The sequence below is a fragment of the Vulpes lagopus genome, chromosome 5, assembly GCF_018345385.1.
Source record: "Vulpes lagopus strain Blue_001 chromosome 5, ASM1834538v1, whole genome shotgun sequence".
Taxonomy (NCBI): domain Eukaryota; kingdom Metazoa; phylum Chordata; class Mammalia; order Carnivora; family Canidae; genus Vulpes; species Vulpes lagopus.
Window position 1 is genome coordinate 15342980 of NC_054828.1, and position 26425 is coordinate 15369404.

At 50.7% G+C, this 26425-nt stretch overlaps 1 protein-coding gene across 1 annotated transcript in view; it reads right to left on the reverse strand.

The window, feature by feature from the left end:
- Positions 1-26086, reverse strand: part of BTBD11 (BTB domain containing 11) — a 309992-nt gene extending 283906 nt beyond the window's left edge. Inside the window, exon 1 of the mRNA XM_041757159.1 lies at positions 23398-26086. Within this exon, the coding sequence (XP_041613093.1) occupies positions 23398-24535 (1138 nt within the window). The 5' untranslated portion in view covers positions 24536-26086. The remainder of the gene's footprint in view (positions 1-23397) is intronic.
- Positions 26087-26425: the final 339 nt, after the last annotated feature.

Genomic DNA, 26425 nt, shown 5'->3' on the forward strand with positions numbered 1-26425 from the left:
CTACCTTCATAGAGTTCTAAAATCAGAGAATGAGCATCTTTCTGGTCTCACACATGGCCTCAAAGATATGTTTTTCAGGCCCACCCAAGGACCTACTTATTTATAAAGGATCCCCTGCCTCCATCACACTTGATTTTACCTATCTTTTCAACCCTGAGGAAGTCCATGGTGATTCACAGACAAGATACTTCACACTCACCTCCAAACACTAAATAGTCCATAAACATGGGCAGCCCAGGTGGCTCAGCAGTTTAGCGCCGCCTTCAGCCCAGGGCATGATCCTGGAGACCCAGGATCGAGTCCCACATCAGGCTCCCTGCATGGAGCCTGCATCTCCCTCTGCCTGTGTCTCTGCCTCTCTCTCTCTCTCTCTCTCTGTGTGTGTTCTCATGAATAAATAAACAAATAAAATCTTTAAAAAAAATAGTCCATAAACAGAAAACAGGGAGGTAAAGACACTCCCCTTCCAGACAGAGAGAACCTCCCAAGCACCAGTAAAAGCAAGAGTGGTATCCAGCTGAAGTCTTACCTGGGGAGTTGGGATGAATGACCAGACCAGCCTGGAAGACCATTGTCTTTCATTGGCAATAAACTGGGTCTGATGGAGAAAGTCATGAGCACTTTCTGGTCCAACTACAATTTCTTCTAGAGTGCCTTTATGCACCAGAGTGATTTTAAAAGCCAATCAGTCATTTTGGAAAATCAGCACTTATTAATATAATCAGGTTGTTCAATTAAACCTTACTGAAGTATTTTTTTAAGATTTTATTTATTTATTTGATACACAGAGGGAGAGAGAGGGAGTATACATACAAGGGGAGGTGGAGAGGGGCAGAGGGAGAGGGAGAAGCAGACTCCCCAATGAGCGGGGCTCAATCCCAGGACCCTGGAATTATGAGCTGAGCCAAAGGCAGATGTTTAACTGACTGAGCCACCCTGGTGCCCCTAAACCCTACAGAAATATTAAATTAAATCTGTATTGAAGCTTAAAGTTGTATGGAATCAAGATCAAGTTCACTATCAAGTATGGGGACAATGACTTTAACACAGAGCGCATAAAAAAAAAAAAAAAAAAAACCACAGAGCGCATAGCCTGACCCCATGTTTGCTTTAGCAACTCCTTTTTTTTTTTTTTTTTTAATTTATGATAGTCACACACAGAGAGAGGCAGAGACACAGGCAGAGGAAGAAGCAGGCTCCATGCACCGGGAGCCTGACGTGGGATTCGATCCCAGGTCTCCAGGATCGCACCCTGGGCCAAAGGCAGATGCTAAACTGCTGCGCCATCCAGGGATCCCATGTATTTTCAATTAGCAACTCCTTAAAGTGATCCAGAAGACCAGGACCACTCCTCAGTGCTAAAGGATGAGCTGACCATGACAAGGGTGTCAGCCATCACCCCTTTATGATGCCAATTATATTGGGTGACTTTGGGGGCTCAGGGTGTATCATTCAAGAAATACTTGTATGAGGATGAGCTCTTGGAGAAACATGACCTCTGAAGTCCTGGGATTCGCTGGCAGAAAATTGCAAAGCATTAACAGGAAATATCTGTTGCCTTCTCTGACAGGTACTTACTTAGCGTGAAATACAACAGGTGCCATTAACCAGCTACAACAGGCACTGCTGGCTGCGAACCCAATCAATATCCCTTTCCTGTGCTCTTCCTTAGGAAAAGCACTCAGATCAGGTAGTCATGGTGGGAAAGACATGTCCAGCTAAAGAACTAAATTTCTTAGCTTCCCTTGGAGAAATGGTGGCTGGAGAGGGGCTAAGTGTTGGTCAAAGAGATATAAGCAAGATTATTGGGTGGGGCATCAGTGAGGCTCCTTGAAAGAAGAGCTGAATTCACTGGCAGGCACCCCTTCCTCCATCCTTCCTCATTCTTCATTGTGCTTAAAATGTAGAAGCAATGACTGGAGCTGTAGCAGCCATCTTGGGACCTTAAAGTACTTTGAGAATGCAAATCATGTGCCAAAGATGCCAGGGAAGAAAGACAAAGAAGCCTGAGATGTAGAACCACCTGCCTGACCTTGGACTGTCTACCTGCCTTGGTTGGGCTGTTACAAAAGAGAAAACCAACTCCTTGTTTGTGTAAGTCAGTTAGTTTGGTCTCTGATACTAGCTGCCAAACACAATCTGACATCAGATTGCCCAATTAAAATCAAGTGTTCTTATTGGTCAAGAATGACAACTTTGATTCACCTCTGGCCACCTCTAACAATCAGAATGCTCTAATTGACTGATACGTAGGTTTGTGCTCTAATTCTGGAAGAGCTGATCAAGTAATATCCTCACTGAGCACAGGGCAGGAAAAGGGGCAAAAGAAATGAAAGATCCAGACTCTGCCCTCAAAGAGCTTACAGGTAATGGGAGAAGCAGGTCATGGCCACACAAAAGGCTTCCAACAAAAGGAGCCATGTGATCCACAGCTGAAGCACTGCAGACAGCAAGCAAAGGCTGTAGAATTTCAAAGAAGGGAAAAATCTGCTTATTCTGGGACAACCCCAGGAAGGATGTAGGGCTTGATTTGGAGCCATGCGGCTGAGAGGAAGGGGAGAAAGGAGCCATTCCAGGTGGACAAGCTGCTTGAGCAGAGGTTCAAGATTAGGCATGAAAGTGGTTGGGGGAGGGTGGGAATAGCCTGGGAAGCCACTGAGGTTCCACTGAGGCAAGAATAGGGGGTGGCAGGATGAGGAGCTTGGGTTTGACTCTGTGGCCACTAATAGAGGCTAATCTGGGGTGCCATGAGGAATGGACTGGATGAGAACAAGCCTAGGGTGAGACTCCCATAAGGAGGCTGACTGTGGTCTGTAGGCCCTGAGACATTCTGAGTAGGGATGGCATTTGCCAGCTCTGGCCCATGTGGCAGACAGAATGACAGTAGCAATGGCACAACCCCAAACTTTCCAGCTGAGAGTAGCTCTGAACAGCTGGAGGGACAGGGCAAGCCCAGTGCACCTCCTCCCCTCCCCTGCAGGCAGGCTTCCCTTTTGGAAGATTTGGCATTTGGCCTCCTCCCATTCCCCCAAAGAAAGGACACGAATCTGGCATCCAGAGGCAGAGAAGGATGATGCCCTCCATCCAACAGAGGGTTCAGGACCCCAGACACAGGCTCACAATGGCTCAGAATGGAAGGGACCTCACCTGTCATCAGGAAACCACAGAATTCTAGAATTGTATGGGCTCCTGGGAGATCCTGCAGGGATAAGCTCACCCACTGGTTTTCAAACTGGGTTCCATACGGCAGTAGGGTCCGATGTTCAACAAAGGGGATAGTGAGTGTGCCAAAACAACTCTGCTTTTTTGTGTTTCAGATATTGAGGTTCCCAGAAAGGCTGCATTTCAAACCAAGTCTGAAACCCACCACCAACCTAACTCCCTTCTTCTTACAGATGAGGGAACCAAAGCACACAGAACCCTGAACCCCTTTTCTTGGAACTCCCATGGATCCTGTGATCACTGGTCAGTGTTACATTTCCAGGACAGCCTCACAAGATTGGGGTAATGCTGTTCCCACTCACTGTGGGAGCCTCAGTTCCCAGCACAAGACCGGCCAGCCACAAGGTGCTTCCTAGACACCTAAACAGAGCTCGGATTGAAGGTTAGAGGTGGCTTTCAGTGGCAGAGCCACAGTGACTCAATCCCTGCCACGCCTGTAGCTCAGCATGGCCCAGTTATGCAGGCGCCAAGCTTGGGCATGTGCTAACAGAGCATCCTCAGCTGCTCTCCACAGAGTTCCCAGCCACCTGAGTCGGTGTCCCCGCCCTGCTCATGGCTGGCTGTCTCCAGCTTCCACATCATCCTGTCCCTGAGCAATGGCATGAGCAAGTGTGTCCCTCTTCATGGTTGTCTCTCCAACACTCAGCACTGCCCTTCTACTTCTCTTCACTGAATTCCTAATTTAAAAAAAAAATTTTGTGGGACACCTAGGTGGCTCAGCGGTTTAGTGCCTGTCTTCAGCCCAGGGCCTGATCCTGGGGACCTAGGATGGAGTCCCATGTCAGGCTCCCTGCATGGAGCTTGCTTCTCCCTCTGCCTGTCTCTCTCTCTCTCTCTCTCTCTCTCTCTCTCTCTCTCCTGTCTCTCATGAATAAGTAAAATCTTTAAAAAAAATTTTTTTTTAATTTTTGCCAAATCTTTAAAAATACACTTGGACCATGCAGATCGTTATAGAGAGAGCCAGGGAAGGCCTCCATCGTGGGAAGTCTCTGGTGAGCCTCCCAGGAGTGGTTTTTCTGTCTGGTGCTCATTTTTCTCCTTCTCTCTAAAATGGGAAGGCTGGCCACTCAATCAACCTCCTGAGAGCTGTATCAGGGCCCTAAGTAGCTGCAGGAAAAGTGACCCATGAATTGTATACATGAGGGAGCACACGGCAGGCCACCAACTGTGGTTTCATCCCACATCTCTGAGCCCAAACACCACTGGCCCAAAGTTCCTATCCAGATTTGCAGACAACACACGGCCCCATCAGCAAGGAGAGGCTGGAGAGGGATCACCATTTGATTTTGCACTAGATTGTAACTATCTCAACAACCACATTACAGTATGAATGTGAACATGTGTGTGAGACCGTGTGTGTGTGTGAGAGAGAGACAGAGAGAGAGAGACAGAAACAGAGAGAGACACAGAGAAAAGAGAGAGAGAGAGGCCTCAGTTGGGCAGTGAAACTCGCAGAGTGGCCTTCTGAGGCCAATCTCAACTAGGTTTCTTGATGTCAAAAGCACGGGATAATTTTTTCCCAGTAGGCAGCTCAATTCCTGGGCCTCTTAGGGCTACAAACATACCCAATGCCTTAAAAGTGAAAATTATCAGCTCCAAAATGTGAAAAGAAAACTGCAAAGCCATAATTAATAGCTGTGTAATTAAGTGGCTAAAACCTATAACATGAAGTCAATATCATGAACTGTTGACATCAACACTCATCACAATTTCATGACATTTGGGGGAGGGTAAGCCTGGTTAGGTCTTTCTCACTCTGCAGGAATTCCCGAGGACACATGATGACAGCAGAGAAACCAGAGCCCACTGAAAAATGAGATGTACACAGAGCAAAATAATTCCCAAAGCAAAATCATTACAGTTTTTTTCTAGCCATAACATAAATCCGATGGGGTCTGTCTGAGTGTGATGTGGGATGGTGGTGCCCCAAACATGGGGAGGCTAGAATTGAGGAAGATGCTAAAACTACCTACATGACCATCTGCAACTTTCAGCTATCACAACTCAGCCCAAACTCAGAAGCCTTGGCAAATGTCTGGATTCTGACAATCCCACTGAACCTATGTGCAAACACAAACGCACACACACACACTAGCTGCCTATTTCCTGGTACTGCTGCAGTTAAGAAATACTTGTCCTCACTTCTTCCAAACGGAAACAAACTGAATCTTTCCTTGATATACGATGTACAATCAATAACCTCCTACTTCTCCTTTCATAGAAAACTCATTTTACTTTAAGGAAAACATGATGAATGATTAAGATCCATAACAAAGACCCTGTGCACGGAATACGTAAGGATTTCTAGTTGTGACAAGTCTGCAATGGAAAACTTTTGGCAAATGGAAAACCAAGGTAAGAAACGTGCCTCGGAGCATGTCTCCCCGGGCACACCCCCCTCTTTTCCAGTGCCCGGTGCAACATGGGGCAACCTATTCTATGCAAGCACAGGATGGATTTTACAGCTGAGCTGAGGCACACGAGGCTTTGTGAGCCTCTGTGCTTGTGTTTTCTTCCAGAGGAAGCTTGCTTAGGCTGGGCCAGATTTCTCTAGAAAGTCTGCTAGTGGAGATGCTCAAGTAGCCCATTCTTTCTGGGCCAGCGGGAAGCTGGGGGAGGGGCCATCTGTGCTCTGCAGAGCCCAGCAGGAACACTCCTCCTGTCTACGTGGACATTACATGGACTTCCTGACCTGCAAGTAGCTGCATCTGAAGCCTGAATCATAATGCTCCAGGGAGCCCAGAAGGAGCCCCCCACCACCACAGCTGAAGGTGCAAAGGTAGAGGCTGGTCAGATGCAAGGTCTGACCAATTTCAGGGGAGGGCCCTATATCCAAATAACTCCATATATCCAAAGGCTGGGAGGGCAAAATCTGAGGTAACCTTCATATCCCATCCTTCCGACGGGATCCCTGTGCACTCTTCCTTCCCACCCTGGAATATTCAATCCAGGTTGTCAAAAACACTTGAGTACCAACAATGCACAGAGTGGCCTTAGGAAGCACAGAAAGAGCACTGGACTAGGAGTCAAACAGTTGCCTGGTGCTGCCACTTAACTTGGTGACTTTGGGCAAAATATGCCACCTCGCCCTTAATACGCAGGGCTGTTAGGAATATTGATAGGAATAATTAATGGAACTTTGTCAACTGTGCAAGCCTAAAGAATTAATCACAAGGATTGTGGGATTCACAATTATAGTTAGTGCAGCCTGATAAGTAGCAGACATCTCCTCCCATCTTCCAGCGGCCTTGCTTCAATTCCACTCAACTGGCAGATGACTGTGTTCTCTAAGGAAGGGGGGAGAAGGGCAGACCTGAGTTAGTCAATAGGAGGATTAGGTTAAAAAGGCTCAGATTAAGAACTGAATCAATAAATGTCACACTGTTTCTGAAAAAAAAAAAACAAAAAACAAAAAACGTGGTCCTGGTCTTTCTAATCACAATACTGGCCTGGATATTGGCAGTGGTGTGTACTTTTCTTCCTACACCAGCACCTGGCATTTGGTAGATGCTGAACTACTTCCCAAATGAAGGACCAGGAGTGATGGAGAGAGACCCACGAAACCACAAACACTGAGTCACAAGGGGGAGAGCCAGACATGCGGTTGCTTTACCCTCACAATCCCACATTGCCGATCTGATTAAATTGATTGCTCATCTAATAGCCGATGTTTTTAATCCCTGTGGAATTGACCAGCTACCTCATCATGGTCTAGACACAGCCTCAGCGTTACTAAAACATTTAAGAAATTTTCAACGGGTCACATTGCACCCTCGAAGCAGATGGCCGGCAGCATTCACAGGACAGCCTGCGGATGGCGCACTCAGCGGCCAGGGTGGGACCCCCAGCTCCTGCCCCTGGACAGGGTGGCCGTCCGGAAGCCTCTTTAGCTTCTCTTAGTAAGGTCCCCAGGCTGTGCAAGAGAACTGGAGACACTAACCTCATGGATGGGGTCAGAGAACGTCTGGAAAGTAGGCTACACATATTCCGACACAGGGCAGGCCTCAAAAAATAGGACCCAGGGTGAATTTCACCCAGGGGGAGAAAAAAAGCCTTGTTTCTTTTTCCCAGGGCAGCAGGGCATCATGGACACACACCTGGGTGATTCAGGGAGCTAAGGTCCAGGCCCAGGCGAGAAGTGAGGACCTTTCACTTGGAAAGCTCAGGATTTTCCACTGCCCGCTCATGTAGCAGCAGCTGTGCAGCCCCACACACACCTGGAAAGGCCACACACCTTGCAAAACCCACCTAATACCCAGACTGAAGGCAGCAGGACTGCACCAGGGGTACTGTGCAGGCTTCTCCCAAGGCTAAGATCCAAGAGTCTACGCAGACACAGCTTTCAACTCTGAATTAGAGCAAGGTGCCATCTCACAGAAAGAAAGTGGGTATAAGGGAATAATGAGCAATCATCCTGTTTTCTGTTCTTCAAAGAGAGGCAAGCTGTGGAAAGGAGAGCTTCTCAGGGCTGGGAACGTGGGAATAGAGGGGAAGACTCCCAGCCACTTAGTTCTAGGCTCTTGGCTTCCCTGTTAGTGAAGTTTCACTAATTCATGGTGCATTTCACAGACTGCAAATATTTAGAGTGATCACTATATACGGACACTGTTCTAAGTCTCGGGGCAAGAGTGGGAAATGAAACACGAATACCCTGCTCGCATGGAGCTTACCTTCCATGGCCTTATTTGCTCATTGGACACATCTGTGTAAGTGCCAACTAGGAACCCAAAGATGAATAAGAAACAGTGTGGCCTGTAAAGACGAACAGGTAAGCTGGTGAGTCGACCGTGGAGGTGGCAGGGGCGGAATGAGAGTCCCAGCTCTAACAGCAGAGGTGACCGGGCACTTGCTGCTCCCACACTCAGTCACATCATGGCATTTCGTCTTAGCCCCAAAATATTTCTATGCATTTGGGGGGAAACTGAAGCCGAGACATAAGAATCCACCCAAGAATCTGGCACAGCCAGTAAGGGATGATGCCAGAATGTGAACTCAGGCTGTCTGACCTCAGACGCTTGGTCATACGGCACAGTATACCCTGCTGGCTCCTCTCCAGAACATCAGCAGGTTAGACATCCTAGTGAGTACATCACTTAGGCCACCACACCCCCAAAGTCCCCATCTTCTATACTGGGGTTCCGGCATTTAAGACCGATCCTTTCTGCAGATACAAAATTGATTTGGTCACAAAACCTCTTAGGAAAAAAATATACATATTTCTTTCAGACAGAAGCAAGCCAGTTTTAAACCTCAGACCTCTGAGAGCCATAGGTGACTGTGCCAACTCTGACAAATGAAAGCAAGCACTTTGGCCTGGAAGGCTGGGACGTGTCTGGCTGGACAGGCTTATTTTTGGTTCAGAGATAGCTTTGATGAGTTCCACCTCTGCTTCCTTGGATCAGAAATGGCACCTGGGTGGTAAAGAGACAGCGGTGAACAGGGAGAAAAAGAGCTTAGCATCAGGGAAAGAGCAGAATTGCAAATCATCAGGAGATGCTTGGAAGCATCTAATTAGACCCTGCCTCCCACCAGCCCTGTGTATTTCCAACATTGGCTCTCCTCCTTCCCTTCCCCCCAACCCTTTGGGGTCCTAGAACTACGAGGTTCCAGGCACATCACCTGCCCCCCGGCTCCCCTCCCCCATCCCACCCAGCCCAGCCCTCCTCCAAGCCTCAGGGGGCACACCCTCCTGGCGGGTCCCCGTAACCAAAGACAAAAAAGCACAGGCATCTTGTGGGATCCCTGCTCCCGGAGTTGCAGAGCCTCCTGGGATGTGAGAGCAGAAAGGACTTGCTAAATCATCTGGGCCAGTGCTTTTCAGACTCTATGTGGCAACAGAACCCCGCTCTCAAATGTATCTTTATGCAGAAGTCCAACGTATGGAGGGCAAAGGGAAGGACAGCCGCTCTGGTGAAGTGTGTGCAGGGCAGGCGTGGAAGCAAGCCTCCCCACTGCAAGGCCCTTTACAGAACCCTAAGGTCATGATGGTCCAGTTGGAAGTTACTGATTTGGCCTAATCCCCCCACTGTAGAGGTGACATACGGAGACCATTTTGTAGCCCCAAACATCCTCCCGGTTCACAATGGCCAGTGCGGTTCCTTCCCATCAGGTGCCTTGATGTTGCTTGTCCATCAGTCCTATAATGGTCCTAAAATGGTCCCAGGGGTTACAGGCAGCGATCCCCCCATAGCTCGGGCATGATGGTGCTCAGTACTTGGCAGGCCACACGACACAATGGGGCTCTTGCTCCTCCTGGACGCCTCCTCCCGCTGACTGGGAGGACATTTCCTCTCACTGGCTGCTCCTCCTTGGCCTCGCCCAAGTAAGGGCCTGGGCCTTGGTCCTCCGGTCTCCTCTACGCTCACTCCCTGGGTGACTTTGTCCTGTCCTCTGGCTTCAGAAACCATCTGTATGCTTCTGACTCCCAAATTTATACCTCCAAACTGAGGTCCCTCCTGAACTCAACCACGTAGCTGACATCTTCACCTGTGGTCCCCAAAGGCTCCTCAAACACACATATGTCCCCAACTGGACACCCAGCCTCTCTGCACCTATAAACCCGCTCCTTCCCCAGACTTCCCCAGCATAATTTATGCAACCCCAGCCTTCCAGCTGTTCAGACCAAAACCTGGAGTCATCCTTGACTCCTCTCATGTCCTGACAGCCCACACCCAATGGGTCAGCAACACCCTGTTGATCTTCTTTTTCATTACGGCCCAAATCCAACCACTTCTAGCTCACCTCTGCTGCTACCACCCTGGTCTACTGTCCCATCACCTCCTGCCTGCATTATTTTAAGGACCTCCACACATTGGTCTTCATTTCACTCTTGCTCCTCTAGAGCCTATTTTCTTCAACCAGCAGCCAAAGTCATTAAAATCATAAATCATAAAATCAAACCTGCAAATGCTTACTCAAAACTCCTTCAAAGGCTTCCCAGTTCACTAAAAATAAAAGCCAAAGTCTGCAATAGCCTATGAGGACCTACCCAACCTGGCTTTCTGTGATACTCTGCTCTCACCTCTTGTTCCTCTTGGCTCACTCACACCTCTCTACCACACTGGCTTCTTTGCTATTCCTGTCTCGGGGCCTTTGTACTGCTGTTTCCTCTGCCAGGAACACTTCTTCCTCAGTTAAATCCCTCACTTCCTTCACCTCTCTGCACCAATGTCACCTTCTCAGTGAGACCACCCTAACCACACTATTTATAATTACAACCCACCATCCCAGCCCTGCCAGGCCCCCTCACTCTGCTTTATTTTTTTCTATGGCAAGTATCACTTTCTAACATCCTATACTTGCTTACTTAGGTTTATTGCTCAGGGTCTCCCCCCACTAGAATTCATGGTCTATGCAGGCAAGGATTTTTGTCTGTGCACTGATATATGCCAAGTGCCCAGAACCATGCCTTCTACATAGCAGGCCCTCAATAAATATCTGTTGAGTGAATGAATGGTTGAAGGATTATTCTGCAGTTTACAGATCCCTTTCACATCTGATGATTCCTTTGAGCCTCGAAACTCTCTGGGGATGGACTTTTCAGAAAAGAAAACAAGTCCAGAGAGGTAAATCACTAGCCTCAGATCACACAGCTTGTTCTAGAGTGAACTTCATGTCCTCTCTGTCCTTAAACCCTCAAGATCAGGGTTTCTGACCATGCTGGTGCCCATGTCTCCAAAGCCCAGATCCTTTCTAACTCTCTTCCCTCCCCAAACTCACACCCATGTTTGCTGAACACTGTATTTGTAGGAACGGTGCACAGAATGCTTATTTTTCTCCCAGAGGAGCACTGATATACTTTTACTCCAATGAACTCCTATCTTGTCTCCAGGTGACACAGACATAAGCTTCCAGGCCAACTTGTGGCCCTAAGACCCTTGGCCAGAACACAGGAGGGACAATGACAAGCTGTCCCATCCCTGACCTTTGGTTTCCCCACATATCACAATACCTGGACGTTCTGTAAGGAATGAAGGAGGGGGGACAGCGGGCAGAGAGAGACACTTTGTGATTGAGAGGAGGCTCCCTTTGTTCTTTCTTGACAACCACGGGCTGAAATGTGAGGTTGCTAAGTACAGCTTCATAACTGCTTCTAGTGCCTTGCTGACGAGTGTCTTCCAGGTTCAGGCCCCCACCACAAGAATGGCTACGGCAGCTGCTGTATTTCTGCCTCCCCCATCATACGACAAATTGTGTAGCTGCTCACAATTGCTCTTTTTGCACAGGCCACTGGGAAGCTCGGAGGAGCAGTTCCTGGTTCTCGGGCCTTTGGACTCTAGGACCTACACCAGTGGCCCCTGGTTTCCAGGCTTTGGGACTTAGACCAAATTACACCACCTGCTTTCCTGGTTCTCCATCTCACAGGTGGCGAACTGTGGGACTTCCTGCACTGTGTGAGCTGATTCCTGTAACAAATCTTCTCATATGCAGTATCGATATATCCTATTGGTTCTGTTTCTCTGGAAAACCCTAACACAGTGGTAAACCCTCAATACATTTCACCTTTGCCATTAGTAAGTGCTGGGCTTTACAGTTTCCCACAGCATTGTCTTGTTTGACACCCATGACTCTGCACATACCAGAACCTGGTATCATCATTATTTCCCATTTCTATAAGAAGATTGGGATTCATAGAGGTCGGGGGCCTATCTGAGGTTGCACAGCATGTGTCCACCCTGCTGGGCCTGAGCTGAAGCCCTCCTACTCATTAGAGGGTGAGGGCATCTTCCTGCACACCCTCTTCGTCTCCTGTGGCTTCAGCTGCCCCCAGCCAGCAGCTCCACATCTGACACCACCCGAGGCCATGAAATCGCCAGCTTACTCTTCGTCTGTTCTTGGCTCTGGCGCCGAGAGCAAGGGAACCGTGGAGCAGCAGGACCAGCAGCAGGGTCAGCAGCAGGACCAGGTCGGGAGAGGGGTGGGAGGCTGAGAGAAGAGAGGCAGGGGACACCCACATCTGGCTGCTCACCTGGCCACCCACCTGGCTGCCAACCTGGCCGCCCACCTGGCTGCCAACCTGGCTACCCACCCGCACCAGCCTACCTCAGTGATTGGAAGCAGCACGTGAGGAGACTCAGCATCTGGGAGCTGCAGATGGGGCGGGGGGACGGGAAGGGCAGCTGCAGATGGGGGGGGGGGCAGCAGGGCAGCTGCAGAATAGGGTGGAGGGGGTGGGGGGCAGGTTTCCAACGAAAGAGGGGCACACACAGAATTCAGAATTGAGAGATGAGAGTCCCGGCTCTGTTCCCTCCCCACCCCCATGACACCCCAATGACACAGGTCCAGTGCAGGAAGGACAACCAGGAATCTAACCCCCCTGAATGTCTGGTAACCTGGTGCTGGTCACAGCCGCCCCTGGAGGCACACGGGAGGGGCAGCTGGGCCTCCCCAGACTCCCCTCCCCGTCCGCATCTGAGGAGGCTTTGCCCTACAGCCCCTGAATCCGTCCTAAGGGGCTCCTGCCACAGGCACAGTTTTACCTCTGGGGGGTTATTTGGGAGCCAGCCTAACCCACCTCAGGCCTACGGCTTCATGAGGGCCAGAGCCATGTCCAATTCGGCCCACAAGGGTGAACCAGGCCCAGGCCCTCGGAGTCAGCAAAGATGACAGGGGGCAGAGGCAGGAGGCCAAGGGAAGGAATGGCTGTGTCTGTTCTCCAGTACTTGAAATGCTCTGAGGCCATCAAGAGAGAGAGAGAGAGAGAGAGAGAGAGAGAGAGAGAGAGAGAGAGAGAGAGAAAGAAAGAAAGAAAGAAAGAAAGAAAGAAAGAAAGAAAGAGAGGGAGGGAGGGAGGAGGTGATCTGTGTCTGCTCTCATGCACATCCTGACGTCTGGACAGTGCTCTGCGTTGGCATCAGGAAGAAACAAGGACACGTGCCACCCCCCTCCCCCCCCAAAAAAACAGTTAAATCCAAGCAGCCTCCCTATCAGCTTCTGGGTACTGATGCACTGGGGAATGGCTACCATGATTCTGCCCTGAGCACACCTGGTCTTTGCAGTGATTGCTTTCGTGGGTGCTGCCACCAGCTAATGGGGACCCCCATGCTTCCGAACTGGCATTTCTTCTACTATGATATGTACAGTGAGAACCAGAGATGCTACAGCCTGGTCGTAAATTAACCTCCAAACAATGCAGCCTCCCAGTCCTCGCTGCCCCCAAGGACTGATCTGGTTTGGAGGAAACAGTGCTTCGCAGAGGACAGCGGGTGGGCTAAGAATCCAGAAATCCAGGTACTGGTTCCTGCTCTGCCCTGTGACCTTGTGATGCTGGGCTAGGAGGGCCTCACTCTGAGCCTCAGTTTCCCCACCTGTAAAGTTGCAAATTGAACCAAGGGCTCCCCAGGGAGGGGGGTGTTGCACAGGTGGGAGGCAGGGAGAATGGGAAGTCCCTTAAGAGCTGAGCTCAAATCCCCACTCTGCCATTTACTGCCTCAGGGACTCTGGGCAAGTTATGAAATGTGCCACAGCCTCAGATTCTTCCTGTGCGGGGTGGAGTGACAATACCTAACTGGCCTTCCCACATTCACCTTCCTGTGTGTTCTCAGTACAGCAGCCTACATGAGCTTCTTAGAACACAGATCTGGTCTTGCATTTCCCTCCTTAAAACCTTTCAAAGGCTTTCCAATGACCTCAGGAAAAGAGAGACTTCTCAATCTGGCAGACGGCTGGGTCCAACCTCTACCCAGCTCCCCTCACTTTGTTCTCCCAATCCAGCCACACTGGCCGTTCTCCTCACCAGGCTCCCTTCTGCCGCAGGCCCTTTGCACATTCTGTTTGCGTCTACCTTTTCAACCAAATGGATCATTCTCCCACTTCTCTCAAGCCTCACTGCCAGATCGAAGTCTTCTCTTACTCTTGATGGCATCAAGAGCCTCAGAAAAAGCTCTTTCAGCCCTGGGTATCTTTCCTTTGTAGCAACCATCACAGCTGTAAATTTACCTCTACCTGATTATTTGATGAAAAAAATAAGTTCACTACAGGCCCACAAGCTTCATGAGGGCAGGGATCGTGTTGCTTAACATATAATTCAGTTCCTGCAGTAAAAGTTGTAATGAATATAATAAAATTCAACAACATCAACATTTATCAAGGAATTTCTACAGAGCAGACACTTCCCTACAGCTCTAAGAACTAGGTTTTATTATTAATCTCACTTAGCAGGGGAAGACTGAGTCACTGTGAGGTTAGATAACCTGCCCAGTATCACACAGCTAGTAAGTGGTCAAACCCTGGAGGTCTGGTTACTGACAGATGATTTGAGGACTTTCACTCCATAGGAAGCAGGGTTCAGGAACCAGGTCTTTCAGCAAGGAAGCCAGCGCCTCTTCAACATTTGATAATAATAATAATAATTGCCAGCAGACATTAAGTATTTATGGTATCTCCAATACTACATATTCTAGGGACGTTTACATGAATCAACGCATCCTCCTAATGATACCATGAGGAAGTTCTACCATTATCCTCACTCAACAGATGAGAAAACCAAGGCTCAGAAGCTTCATTGGCTTTCCCAAGGTCATCAGAGTTTCCACCTTGGTCCGCTAAGTCTAAAGTCTGGGAAAACTCTCGCTCTGGGAGAGTTTTCAGGGAGGACTAGGACAGATTCTCCACCATGCCACAGATTTCTGCATTCAGTTCTAGTGAGAAGGACCATGCTCCCTCGGCACTGAGCCAGCTGGGCAGGGAATGGACAGAGCTGTCCTCTGGAGACAACAAAGCCACCCACTGCCCCAGGGGCCTCGGCCAAGGAGGCTCCCAGCAAGCAACCGCACAGGGCAGCCAGGATGGGGAAAGCCCGCAGAGGCAGACAAAAGACCTGTGACCATGGGTCCTTCTACAAAGGACAATCCTCAAGCAGGAGCACCAGCACCCAGGCAAGCCACGCCCTCCACTGCACACACCCTTCAGGCCGCACTGGAGTCCTTCTGGGGTCCCCTCAGAGGCTCATCTGAGCCAGAGTTCACCACTGTGTGTGGGCCTTCAGAGCCGAAGTTCGAAACCCAAACCCGAATTCTACCCCTTAGTATGTATGGCAACTAAAATCAGCTACTGTCTGAGCCTTGGTTTCCTCACCAGGAAAATGGGATTGAGAAACACCAGTGCACTTCACAAGAATGGTGTGAGGGCTGAACGAAGTATTACATATGAAGGCCTGCTGGTCCAGGACCTGAGCCAGCAAGTGTTAACAACCTCTACCATTGTAGGTAAAATGCAAAGGATGGCAGAGGGGAAAGGACGAGCACATAATACAACTTGCCTGGGGCTCCCCCTCTTTTGGATTCACATTTTACCCATGCCTGAGAGCATCATGCTGATTCACTATGAATCCATATAGCACCCACTTCCACAATAGGATAACGATAACAATAATAAACATAAAAGATGATAGGTATCACGTCTTTACTTACCATGAGACAGTGGGGGAAAACATGATCGTTTGTATACACTACATGATCCTTTTATATTATTTTAATCTTCACAAATATCCTACAAGGTGACCCAGAGCCAGACTGCCTGGGTTCAAGTCTGAACCAACCACTTGTTAGCTGTGTCACCTGAGCCAAATTCTTTAAGCTTTCTGTTCCTCAACTTTGGAATCCAGAATTGCAGTTGGGAGTGGAGGACCTGCCAGAGACCATCATCCCCCGCCCCCTTGTTTCTACTTGAGGCCATGTGACGGAGTTCTGGTCACTGGAATATGGCAGGAGCGGATACAGTCATATACAGACTGTCCTCTAAAAGCTTCCTACACAGCCTTCTGCACTCCTGTTGTCCCTGAGCAGGAAGTCCAAGTCCCCAGAGTAGAGTGTTCCCAATGGCATAACCTCCATCAACATCCACAGGACAAAGCACCTCCCTGCTTTGCCACCAATTAAGTTCAACATGAATGAGAAGGCTACTTTTAACTGGGTTTAGCCACTAAGATGTTAGGGTTTATCTGATGCAATAGCTGGCATCACCCTAATTACTGAAGACATCGGTACCATAAGTGAGTGGAGTGCTTAAACACGTGGCCTTGGTTTAGAGACAAGAGTAGGGTTTGGGACACTAGAGGTGCATGATGTACAGTGGTAAAATGTTTGGTTAAGCTGTCACCTCAGATAACTCAGAGGCCCAAATTGGGCCTGCCGAGCCTGTAAGCTCTGGAGAAAGAGGTTTGAAAAAAAAAATAACAGGAATAACAGGAGCTTGTTGGCCCCCGGCTGAGTTTAGCAAGGTATTTGAAAGAAAGCGGAACTATGGCACAAATTAGCCAGTTTGCAAGTAGAATTGGAAAAGAATAGTGGAGAACTGAAAAGGACAACTATTTCTAGATCCCAAACAGTAAGAGTCAAGACTGAGAAGACTTTTAAGTGAAGTAAATGATCAGATAAAGGACATAAGCTTCCCACTTGAGCCCCATGGTCCCAAGGTAGCCATCATTAGATGGAGAGAGAAAGAAAGGTATCCAGCTAAGAAAGTGAAGAAATCATCCAGGCTTGATAATGAGCTCTAGGAGATGACTATGGGTGTGGCTACTGGCTCACTAGATGGCACAGATGAAAATCCTACCAAGTTGTTAAGAGAGCTACACTGGGAAAATCAGTAAGTATCTTTATGGTGACAGCCTTAACACAATCCTTAGGCCCCTAAGAGATCAAGGGCAGGAACTAGGTCACAAAAGATTTAGAGCTTCAGGTTGGTCATACTCCCCAAGAGCCACTTTTGGCTGTGGATATATGGACACAAGTGATGAAGATCCCTTCCAGGGATCCAGGCTTAGCCCATAACACCTTTCATAAGATCCTCTACTCTCTCCTTCTTCCTCTACCTATTGGCTAGATGAATGTCCTGAAGGCCACGTACTGATAATAAAGAAAACCAAATCCATCAGTCTTGGTACCTAAATGACTCTTTTGCCACCTCCCACCTCACTCCTCTCCCAATAAGACTTTAGTGAGTAAGAAACAGCTTCCTATCATATTCAATTTCTAAGATTTGAGGGTTGGCTTTTAGAATAGTTAATGTCATTGTAATGATATAATACAGAGAAGCAGTGCCTGGCATATAATAAAAAGCATGATACAAGTGTAGCTATGATTACAATACCCATTTTACAGATAGGAAAACTGCAGGTTGTGAGTATGTTCAACTTCGAAGTTAATTCTTTTTAAAAATTTTTTTAAAAAATATTTTATTTATTTACTCCTGAGAGACAGAGAGAGAGGCAGAGACACAGGCAGAGGAAGAAACAGGCTCCCTGCAGGGAAGCCTGGTACAGGACTCCATCCCAGGACCCCAGGATCACAACCTGAGCCAAAGACAGACGCTCAACCACTGAGCCACCCAAGGGGCCCCAAATCAATTTTTTTTTATCTTTACCTCTCAGTAGATGATAATCAGACCTATCTTATAGGTGAGTTTGGCTCCAGGTCACAAATGATAATGGATCCAGAATTAGAGGCCTTCCCCCTATTCGAAAGCCATCAGCATGCCACAGCTGACCCCAGGTCTCTAGACTGATCCCTCCTCATCTTATTTTGCTGTTATTTTTATTTTCTGTTCCATGAAACACCCTACTTGCAAGTGCCCCAGCACTGAACTGGCAAGTCTGCATCGAAAACCAAATAACCCTCCACTGACCCAAATTCCGAGTTTTAATTTACATTCAGCCAGTTAATTAAAAACGTGCTCTGTGAGCACAGACACTGCCATGGCTGACTCTTGAGATAGTTTTTGCTATTCTTCCTAAGAAGCTAGGTTTCTTCTGTGACATTTTTGTCCAGCACAGTAACACCGCACCATGGAGCAGTACCACCAGCTAGAGGACAGGAAAACTGCCAGGGAAGCATTTAGTGCAGATCAGAGTCTAAGGGGGGAGGGGGGGGGGGCAACACTGAATCACAAACCTGAAAACCGTCCTGCCCACCAAGCCAGCGCTGCCTGGGCGAGGGCCCCTTTTAATTAATGTTTATAAGGTGATTTGGGATCCTTGAATGAAAGGAACTATTCAAAATCCCCAACCTGAATAATCAGTGTTTTAAGAGAGCCATTATAATTGAGTGCCTACTATGTGACAGGTGTTTTCACACACTTGATCTGATTTAATCCTTTAATCACTGTATGTGGTAGATTTGGATTTTCTTCCTTTTTTATGCCTTTTGTTTTGTTTTGTTCTGGTAATCCTCACTGTGCAGATGAGAAAACCAAATTCAGCAAAATTAAGTCATTTGCTGGGAAGCAGCAGAGCTGAAATATGAGGCCAAATCTTTCCCAGTGTAAAGTCCTTACCCTTTCATCACACCACACCGCCTCTTCCAGTCTTTCCTTCAAACTCCTTCTGCATTTAAAACAAAATTTCATTCAAGAACACATATGGCCTTTTTTTATGGCTTTTTTTTTTTTTTTTTACTGCAGTGCATTTTAAAAGTACAGTGAAACGCACAAATCTTAGGTTTACAGTGCAATGAATGCATTTTGACAAACGCCTGCACCTCTGAACTCTGGCACCCTGTTAAGTTCCCTAGTGCCTCTTTGCTAAGGATGCCTTAAAAAAAAAAAAAAAAAAAACACTGCAAATAAAATAAACTACTTTCCTTTGACCAAAACAATCTTTTGCCACCTTGGCCATGGAGCCAATCCCTGGAATGAGCACGCTGGATTATTTGACTTTGGGAATATCAGGAAGGGGGATCCAAGTTAAGATTCTGTGCTCTGCTGGCTCTATCCACACTGGAGATGAATTAATCTGGATGAGCTAGAGATGGGATATACCATTGTGCCTGAATTATCACAACTACCATCACCATTTTGGTCCCTACCATGTGTCTGGCAGCAGATTGTAATACCTTTATACACATAATCTCATTTATTACTGCTTATTACCTCTATTATATAGCTGAAGAAACTGGGCTCAGAGAGGTTAGGTCACATGCTTAAGAACACACAGCAATAACACAACAGCCTTGAAATTCAAATCCAGGAGGTCTGACTTGAAAGGTCTTTAGAAAGGTTGATTACATATGTTGGTGGGTGAATTTTAAATCCTAAAGATTGGGATCCCTGTGTGGCGCAGCGGTTTGGCGCCTGCCTTTGGCCCAGGGCGCGATCCTGGAGACCCGGGATCGAATTCCACGTCAGGCTCCCGGTGCATGGAGCCTGCTTCTCCCTCTGCCTGTGTCTCTGCCTCTCTCTCTCTCTCTCTGTGACTATCATAAATAAAATAAAATAAATTTAAAAAAATAAAAAATAAATCCTAAAGATTTAGTGTACCACTTATATTCATTCAACAAATAGTACTCAGCATCTGCTATGTGCCAGGTGCTGTGCTGAGTGATATAAGAGGAGAGACAAAGATGAATACGACACAAGCTTGCACTGAAGGTGCCACAGTGAGATGGGGAGTCACTGAAAGCAAGGTCAAGGTCAGGATTCCCAAAGGAGGGGGAGTGGGGAAGGGGTTGCATCAAGGAAATCCTCACAGAGGTGTCAGAAAGAGCCTTCTCCATCAACTCTTCAGGGATGAGTGAGAACTAGCTAGCTCTGAAGTGTTTAAGGTAAAACCACAAACGAGGGCTTGCTAAAGCACTTCTGCTGGCCCCTTGTATTTAGCTTTAGGAAAATCAATCAAGCCAAATTTTAAGACCCCACAGAAAGCCAACATTCACTGGGGTCTATTAGCTCTTATCCCAGCTCTTCAAACCAGCTGAAAAATCAACATAAGAAAAAAGCCAACTCTTAAAACAGTCCCCACAAAGTACATGCCCTAAACCCAGTCATATTATTTTTGAGAGCCACCAAGCCCTTGCTTATAGCTCGTTATCTTCTGTTTTCTGAACGTAGCCCCATGCAATTAGTTTCATAATTCCTTGGGCGTGGCAGTTTAGCAGCAGCAAATTACAAGGGTGGACAGGTGTAGAGATGGCAGTGAGAAGGGGCAACCAAGGTAGAAAGATTTGAAAGGATGATTCAAGAAACTCAAAAATCCGTAGCTTCTTTCAGGACATCACTGTATAATATTATACAACAGCTCATTCAACTGAACAGGCATCTAGGAAGCTCCAGCTGTGTACCAGGCTCTCTCTTAGACTCGGCAGAGGTTATAAAAATGTAAAATCTACATTTTATAGATTAAAACTATACGGCCACTACGGCCCAGTGCAGCTTAAAAGGAACAAAAAGTGGGCAGCCCAGGTGGCTCAGCGGTTTAGGGCCGCCTTCGGTCCAGGGCATGATCCTGGAGACCTAGGATCCAATCCCGCGTCGGGCTCCCTGCATGGAGCCTGCTTCCCCATCTGTGTCTCTGCCTCTCTCTCTGTGTGTGTCTCTTATGAGTAAATGAATAAAATCTTAAAAAAAAAAAATAAAAGGGACAAAAAGTGTATGAATTGGGAGAGAAAGGATGGCAGGCTATAAAGGGTCTATGTTCAACTGAGTAGGTAATGACGGACAGGTGGATAGCTTAAAGGCAGAGAATTCATCTGCCGGTAAAGAGCAAAACACTAAGTCTCCTGGGCCTCAGTTCCTCCTCTGTGTAATGGAGATAATGGTAGTAGCTTTCCAAGGGAATGCCGGAGATCAAATGGATCAACGTACAGAGCAGTATTGGAGACACATTGGCAGTTATTTCCTCTGGAACCGCAGTGCTTGCTTGCTCCGTCCTTAAATTTACTAACTGCTCAATAAATATTGATGAATAAACAAATTCACAAATGAATAAGTGAGACCGCTGAGTTAAAGGGGTAAAAAAATCGATCACGTAAGGTATGGGCTCCTTAACAAGGCCTGCAGATCAGAGAGACTACCCTGCACAACAGTTTAATAGGTTTGATGTTTAATGTATTTTTCAGAAACCTAAGAAACTAATTGCTCATTCCTTACTTTTCTGCATAAATGACCTGTCATTTTAAACAGGCTCAAAGAAAGGAGATGGAGAGACCACAACGAAATTGCAGTAGATCTCATGCTAAGAGATGGCTGAAGGGCCCTGGAACCCAGGAGTTAAAGCTCTGTGGTGTGGGAACCGTTTGCACAGCAGCAAACTCCAACCGCCACACACTCACCCTGCCCAAAACCGACTCTGTGGCCTTCGTCCTTCCTTAAATTATACCTACTCCGAAAAAGATAAACACAAGAACTGTCTTTAAAATATGTTAAGGATCATAAAAGTAAAACCAATTTGAAAAAACCTAAAGGCTACTAATACAGCCAGAGCTACAGGAGGCCCTTGTTTTACAGACCAGGACACTGAGAACCAAGGGGAGTCCACCAAAGTCCTAAATTCAAGAGAATGGCAAAGACACAGGTGGAGGAGGATGCCCTGATTCCCAAACTGGTGCCTTCTCAGGGGAATGCTCCTTACCTGGAAGGAAACACTGTGACAGATTAGCAAAAGCAGGTTCCAGTCCCAGCAGGGCGATAAGGGCTTGGGGGCCAGTAAGAAGTAAAGGACGACCTTAATGGGAGAGGTAAGAACAGCGGAGGTGGGGCGCACCTGGTGGGGAGAAAATTAAGCCCTCTGTGCTTTTGGTGGGCGTAGGGCTCCCGAACGGAGAGCAAGCAATCCAGCCTAAAGCTCCTGGGTTTTTCAGATGAATCCTCCCCCTTCTGAAGAAGCTCATACAAAGGCCAAGGCCTTTCCCTAGATGGTTCCACCTGGGTCAGGATTTCACGTGCGCTTGGGGTGGGGGAATGGGGAGCCCCGCGGAGGCTCTGCGCCCTCGACCGGCAGCAGAGGGGGCAGGTCCCTGGCCCAGAGAACCTCCAGAGCCTCCAGATCAACGCGGAAGTCGCGATCGCGCCCCTCCCCCTCCCCCACGCCCACTTTGCTCCTTCCTTCGCCTCCCCCAACGATGATCAAAACCAGGTGAAAGGGCCGAGAGCTGGGGGGCTGGGTTCCCCGGAGCCCCGCGTGGCTGCGCTCTCCCGCGCACACTCACAAGCACACTTCGCAGACACACGCACACGCTCGCCAGCACACGCTTGGCACCCCCAGAGGCCGCGCCCGCCGCATCTCTCTTTCAGCCCCCGGGAAGCCGACAGGCAGCAACATGAATGAAATCTACCCAGAAAGACTGCATTTCAGCTCCAACCACGCAATCTCCGGCCAAACCGCCGAATGTGTAGCAAAGTTTTATTTCGCTTTTAGAGTCTCCAGTTACGCTTCTACCATTTCCTGTGGAAAACTGAAGCTTTGAAGTGTCTAGCTCGGGCTTTCGCAGACAGGCAGGACCGCCAGCTCGAGCTCTCGAAAACAAGAGCCCCCGGCCCCACCCCCTCCGCCGCCACAACGGCAGGTTCAAACCCACCCAGCTCCCGCCTCCCAAACCCGGGGGTGTGTGTGGGGGGGGGTGGGGGCAGAACCTGCTGGAAACGCCGCCCTAAGCTGACAGCCCTCTCCAGAACTCCGCCCCACTCCCATCCTGCCCAGGTCCCTAGTGGCGCTCCTTAAGCAAAGTGGTGACGGCTGCAGCTCCCTGCCACTGGGAGCCCAGAGGGGCGAGGGCTGGGGGTCGGGAACGGGGGCAGGGGGTGTCCACCGCGCAGCACCCACCAGCTGGGCGCTCTGGCCTTCAGAAACGGCCCCGGGAAAACTTGGGACCTGGGAGTCTCCCGCTCCGCCCTCCCCGCACACACGCCTCTCCCGACTGTTTCTAGGCCAAACGTTCAGCCTTGGCGGCCGCGGGGCCCCCCCACGCCCGCGCCAGGACCGTGTCCCGGGGGCGCCGGGAAGTACGCGAGCCGGGCGGTGGCGGGAGGAATGCACCTCCTCTGGAGTCCCGGGGAGCCTGACTCGTGCGCCCCAGAATGTGGCATCGTCAAGGTCAAAAAGAAATAAAAAAATAAAAAGCACAGGGCTCTGGCGGAAATTTGTACCAGGGGCGAATGATGGGAACGGCCGCGTCCCCGAACGGTGATGGGTCCGCCGCGCCGCGCCGCCCCGCCCCGCCCCACGCGAGCGGCCGACTGCGTGCGCCCCGGACTCCGGGGCCGAGGAGCCCAGTCGACTCCGCGGATTCCGAGCGCGGGAGCGAGCCGAGCCGGCTGGTTTCGGGCAGCCTCCAGCTCCGCGGCGCCCCGGAGGCCCGGGACACGTGCGCTGGCCCGGACGCCGCGGGAGGGGGGCGCGAGGCAAACTTGCCGCGGGAGTTGGCCGCGCCGCGGGGAGGAGGCGGCACCCGCGCGGCCACTTACCGCTGGCATTCTTCCCGCAGATGAGGTGCTGGTAGGGCTGCAGGAGCCCCCAGATTTCGGAGTCGTTGTTGACCGTGTGCTCCAGCGTCTCCACGGTGAACCTGGGCGCCTCGTGCAGCGCGTGGTGGTGGTGGTGGTGGTTGGCGGCGGCGGCCGGGGGCGCTGCGGCGGCGGCGGCGGCGGCGGCGGGCGGGGCGCAACAGCTGCTGCCTCCGCTGGCGCTGCTGGCTGCGCTGCAGGCGCCGCCGCTCGCCGCTCCCGCTCCGGGCGCCTCCCGCTCCTTGTCCGCCGCGGGGGCCGAGCCGGGGCCGGAGCCCGGGCCTGGGCCCGAGCCGGAGCCCGGGCCAGGGCCGCTGCAGCTCCGGGGCAGCCCGGAGGCCACGACGCGCGAGTAGATGTCCCGGAAGAGGCTCTCCATGCAGGCCGTCAGGTAGATGGCGGCGTGTTCGTGGATGCGCAGCGCCACGCGGCTGTCCACCATCCAGCGGTACACGCGGCCCACGGAGAAGGTGAGGCCGCAGCGCGCAGACTTGCCGCGGCCCAGGCGGTCGCCGCCGGCGCTGCTCATGTTGTAGAGGGACAGCGCGGCCAGCGCGGCCGCCGTGCAGTGCGCCGCCAGGCCCCAGGACAGCACTATCTCCATGGCGCTCTGGATCTCGTACTTGGTGCACTTAGCGAAGCGCAGGCTCAGGCGCTGCGCCTCCTTGGCGATGCGTACCAGCGCCCGGCTCACCAGCGTCGACAGCTTGGCCAGCGCGTCTTTGGGCAGGCCTCCGGGGGCCGCCGGGCCTGCCCGGGGGTCCCGCGAGCGCAGCAGCAGCGCCTCCAGCTCCTGGAGGGTCCAGGGGACCTCGTCGAGGTCCGGCAGCAGCCGCGAACAGTGCTGGCCGGCGCAGTCCAGCCCCTCGGAGTCCTCCACCAGGGCAGTGTTGACGGTGTCAAAGCTGTTGTGCCGGCTGTGCATGGAGTCAGCTAGAGGCGGCCAGCAGCTCCCGCCATACGGGGACGCCGGGTGCGAGTCGGAACAGCACAGGGACAAGTTGGAGGAGCGCACCGAGTCCGCCGCGCCACCATAACCCGAGTCCAGCGTCAGATCCTCCAGCGTCCGCACCACAGGCTTCTTACCTCTCCTGGCCATCGCTGCGCCACTTCATGCTGCGGCCGCCGGGGAGCCGAGGGGAAGGAGCGGCGAGAGCAGCGGGCGCCGGCGCGCGGGCAGAGCCGAGTCCGCGCCGCCTCGGCTCACTTTTCCACCAGCCGCCACTGCCAAGTGTTACTACTTTCGGCTGCCTCCCCGAGCCGCCACCGCGGGTAGACACCGGGCAGACCCCGAAGTCATCTCCCGGAGCCCGGGCCGGAGCTGGGGCGCACGGGGGAGCGAGCCAGGCCGGGAGGGAAGCTCTCCCCGGGACTCGCCCCTTTCTTCCAAAATAGAATAAAAAGTGTCTGACCCGCTCCTCCCTGGGCCCTGCTGGGCGCAGAAGCCGCCGGCCGCCGGCCTCAGTGTTCGCAGGACGGAAATGGACTCAGACGCCGCCGCCGCAGCAGCTCGGCTGGCAGATGGCTCCCCGCTCCGGGCTCCGGGCTCCGGGCTCCCGGCTCCCCGCTCCCGGCCCGGGGTTCGCTGGGCGCCCGCCGGGCACTGAAGCGCAGCAGCTACCGCGGCGGCTGCAAACCCGGCCGAACCCCGCAAACCCCTGGCAGCCAACGGGGCGGGCATATGCAAAGCAGGGCCGGGGAAGAGCCAATGGGATCAGAGGATGCTAATTACCCAGCTTTTTTTTTAATTCCTCAGCTCCACGTAGCCCCGCCCCTCACACATGCCCCCAGCGGTGACCAGTGCTGCAGGAAGTGGGGGGCAGCGACCCGGCGACTGGGGGAGTTGTGCCAACGTAGAGACACGGATGTTGTCTCCCTGCGCTGTCCCTGCCCCTCAGGCTCCTGACTTTGGTACCAGAATGGGAGGGTGGTAGGTTGAGCAGGTGAGCCCCCACCCATCGAGGTGTGCTACCCGCCAGTGGTTCACAAAGTGTCTGCCTGGGGTCGCTTCCTGCCCCTGAGTTTCAGATTTCACTTTCCTTTTTTTTTTTTTTTCTTTAATAAGCGTAGCATGTTTTTTCTCCCTTCCCCCTTCCCCCACCTTCGGGTCCCCAAACCAATTAAGGCAGTCCTCCTTCAGCCCTACATTTCCTCAGCGTGGAGGGAAGGTTAGAAACCAGGCCAGTGAGCTCAGAGGCCGGGGGGGCTGAACACCACTGGAAGGCTGACCTGCCACCAGGGCACATTAACCAGGTTCCTTTCAATAGCCAGGAGGCCCACCCTGCACCCATCCTTCAAAGGCCTGGCTGATGCGCGGGAGGAAAGGCTCCTGTCCCACCTTGCCCTCTAGGTGCACTTAGTTCCAGACAGCTCAGCCAAAAGGTAGATTTGCACGGGGGAGAGTTTTCGTTTTTAACTAAAGAAATGTACTTAGCTGCATATGTGTCAAATTGCATTGTCTTGTTTATTTGTCACCATCCACCAGGGCAAAAACCATACCTTTTTCACTGGGGGATTCCCAGCTCCCACACAAGGTCTCTGCAGGAGGTTGGGTCCCCTCTTCCTCCAGCTGGCCAGAATTTTCAGCTTAGAAGTCCCCTCCTACAGAAAGGTAGCTCAGATCCCCCAATCCCTGCCTGGATACTTTACCTGCCCACCCCTCTCCTGAAGCTGTTGATCTCTGGGCCCTTGTAACACTAGGTTGTTACACAATGAATGTGTCTAGATTGCATAGTGGACTGGAGGATTCACTGAGCATGGGCCTGTCGCAGGGTAGGCACGAGGTAAATATTTGCTGCAAATAGGTGGATGAAGGAAAGAAGGACATGGTTTTGCACAATTGGTTTGGATGTTCAACAATGGATTTTCTCAGATAACCCCATAGATTGTCTGACGTTTCCCATATCTGTCATACCAAATACACTCATCTTTTCACCCCAAATAATCCACCACCCTTTGTAGGTACCATCCTAGGACACATGATACATAT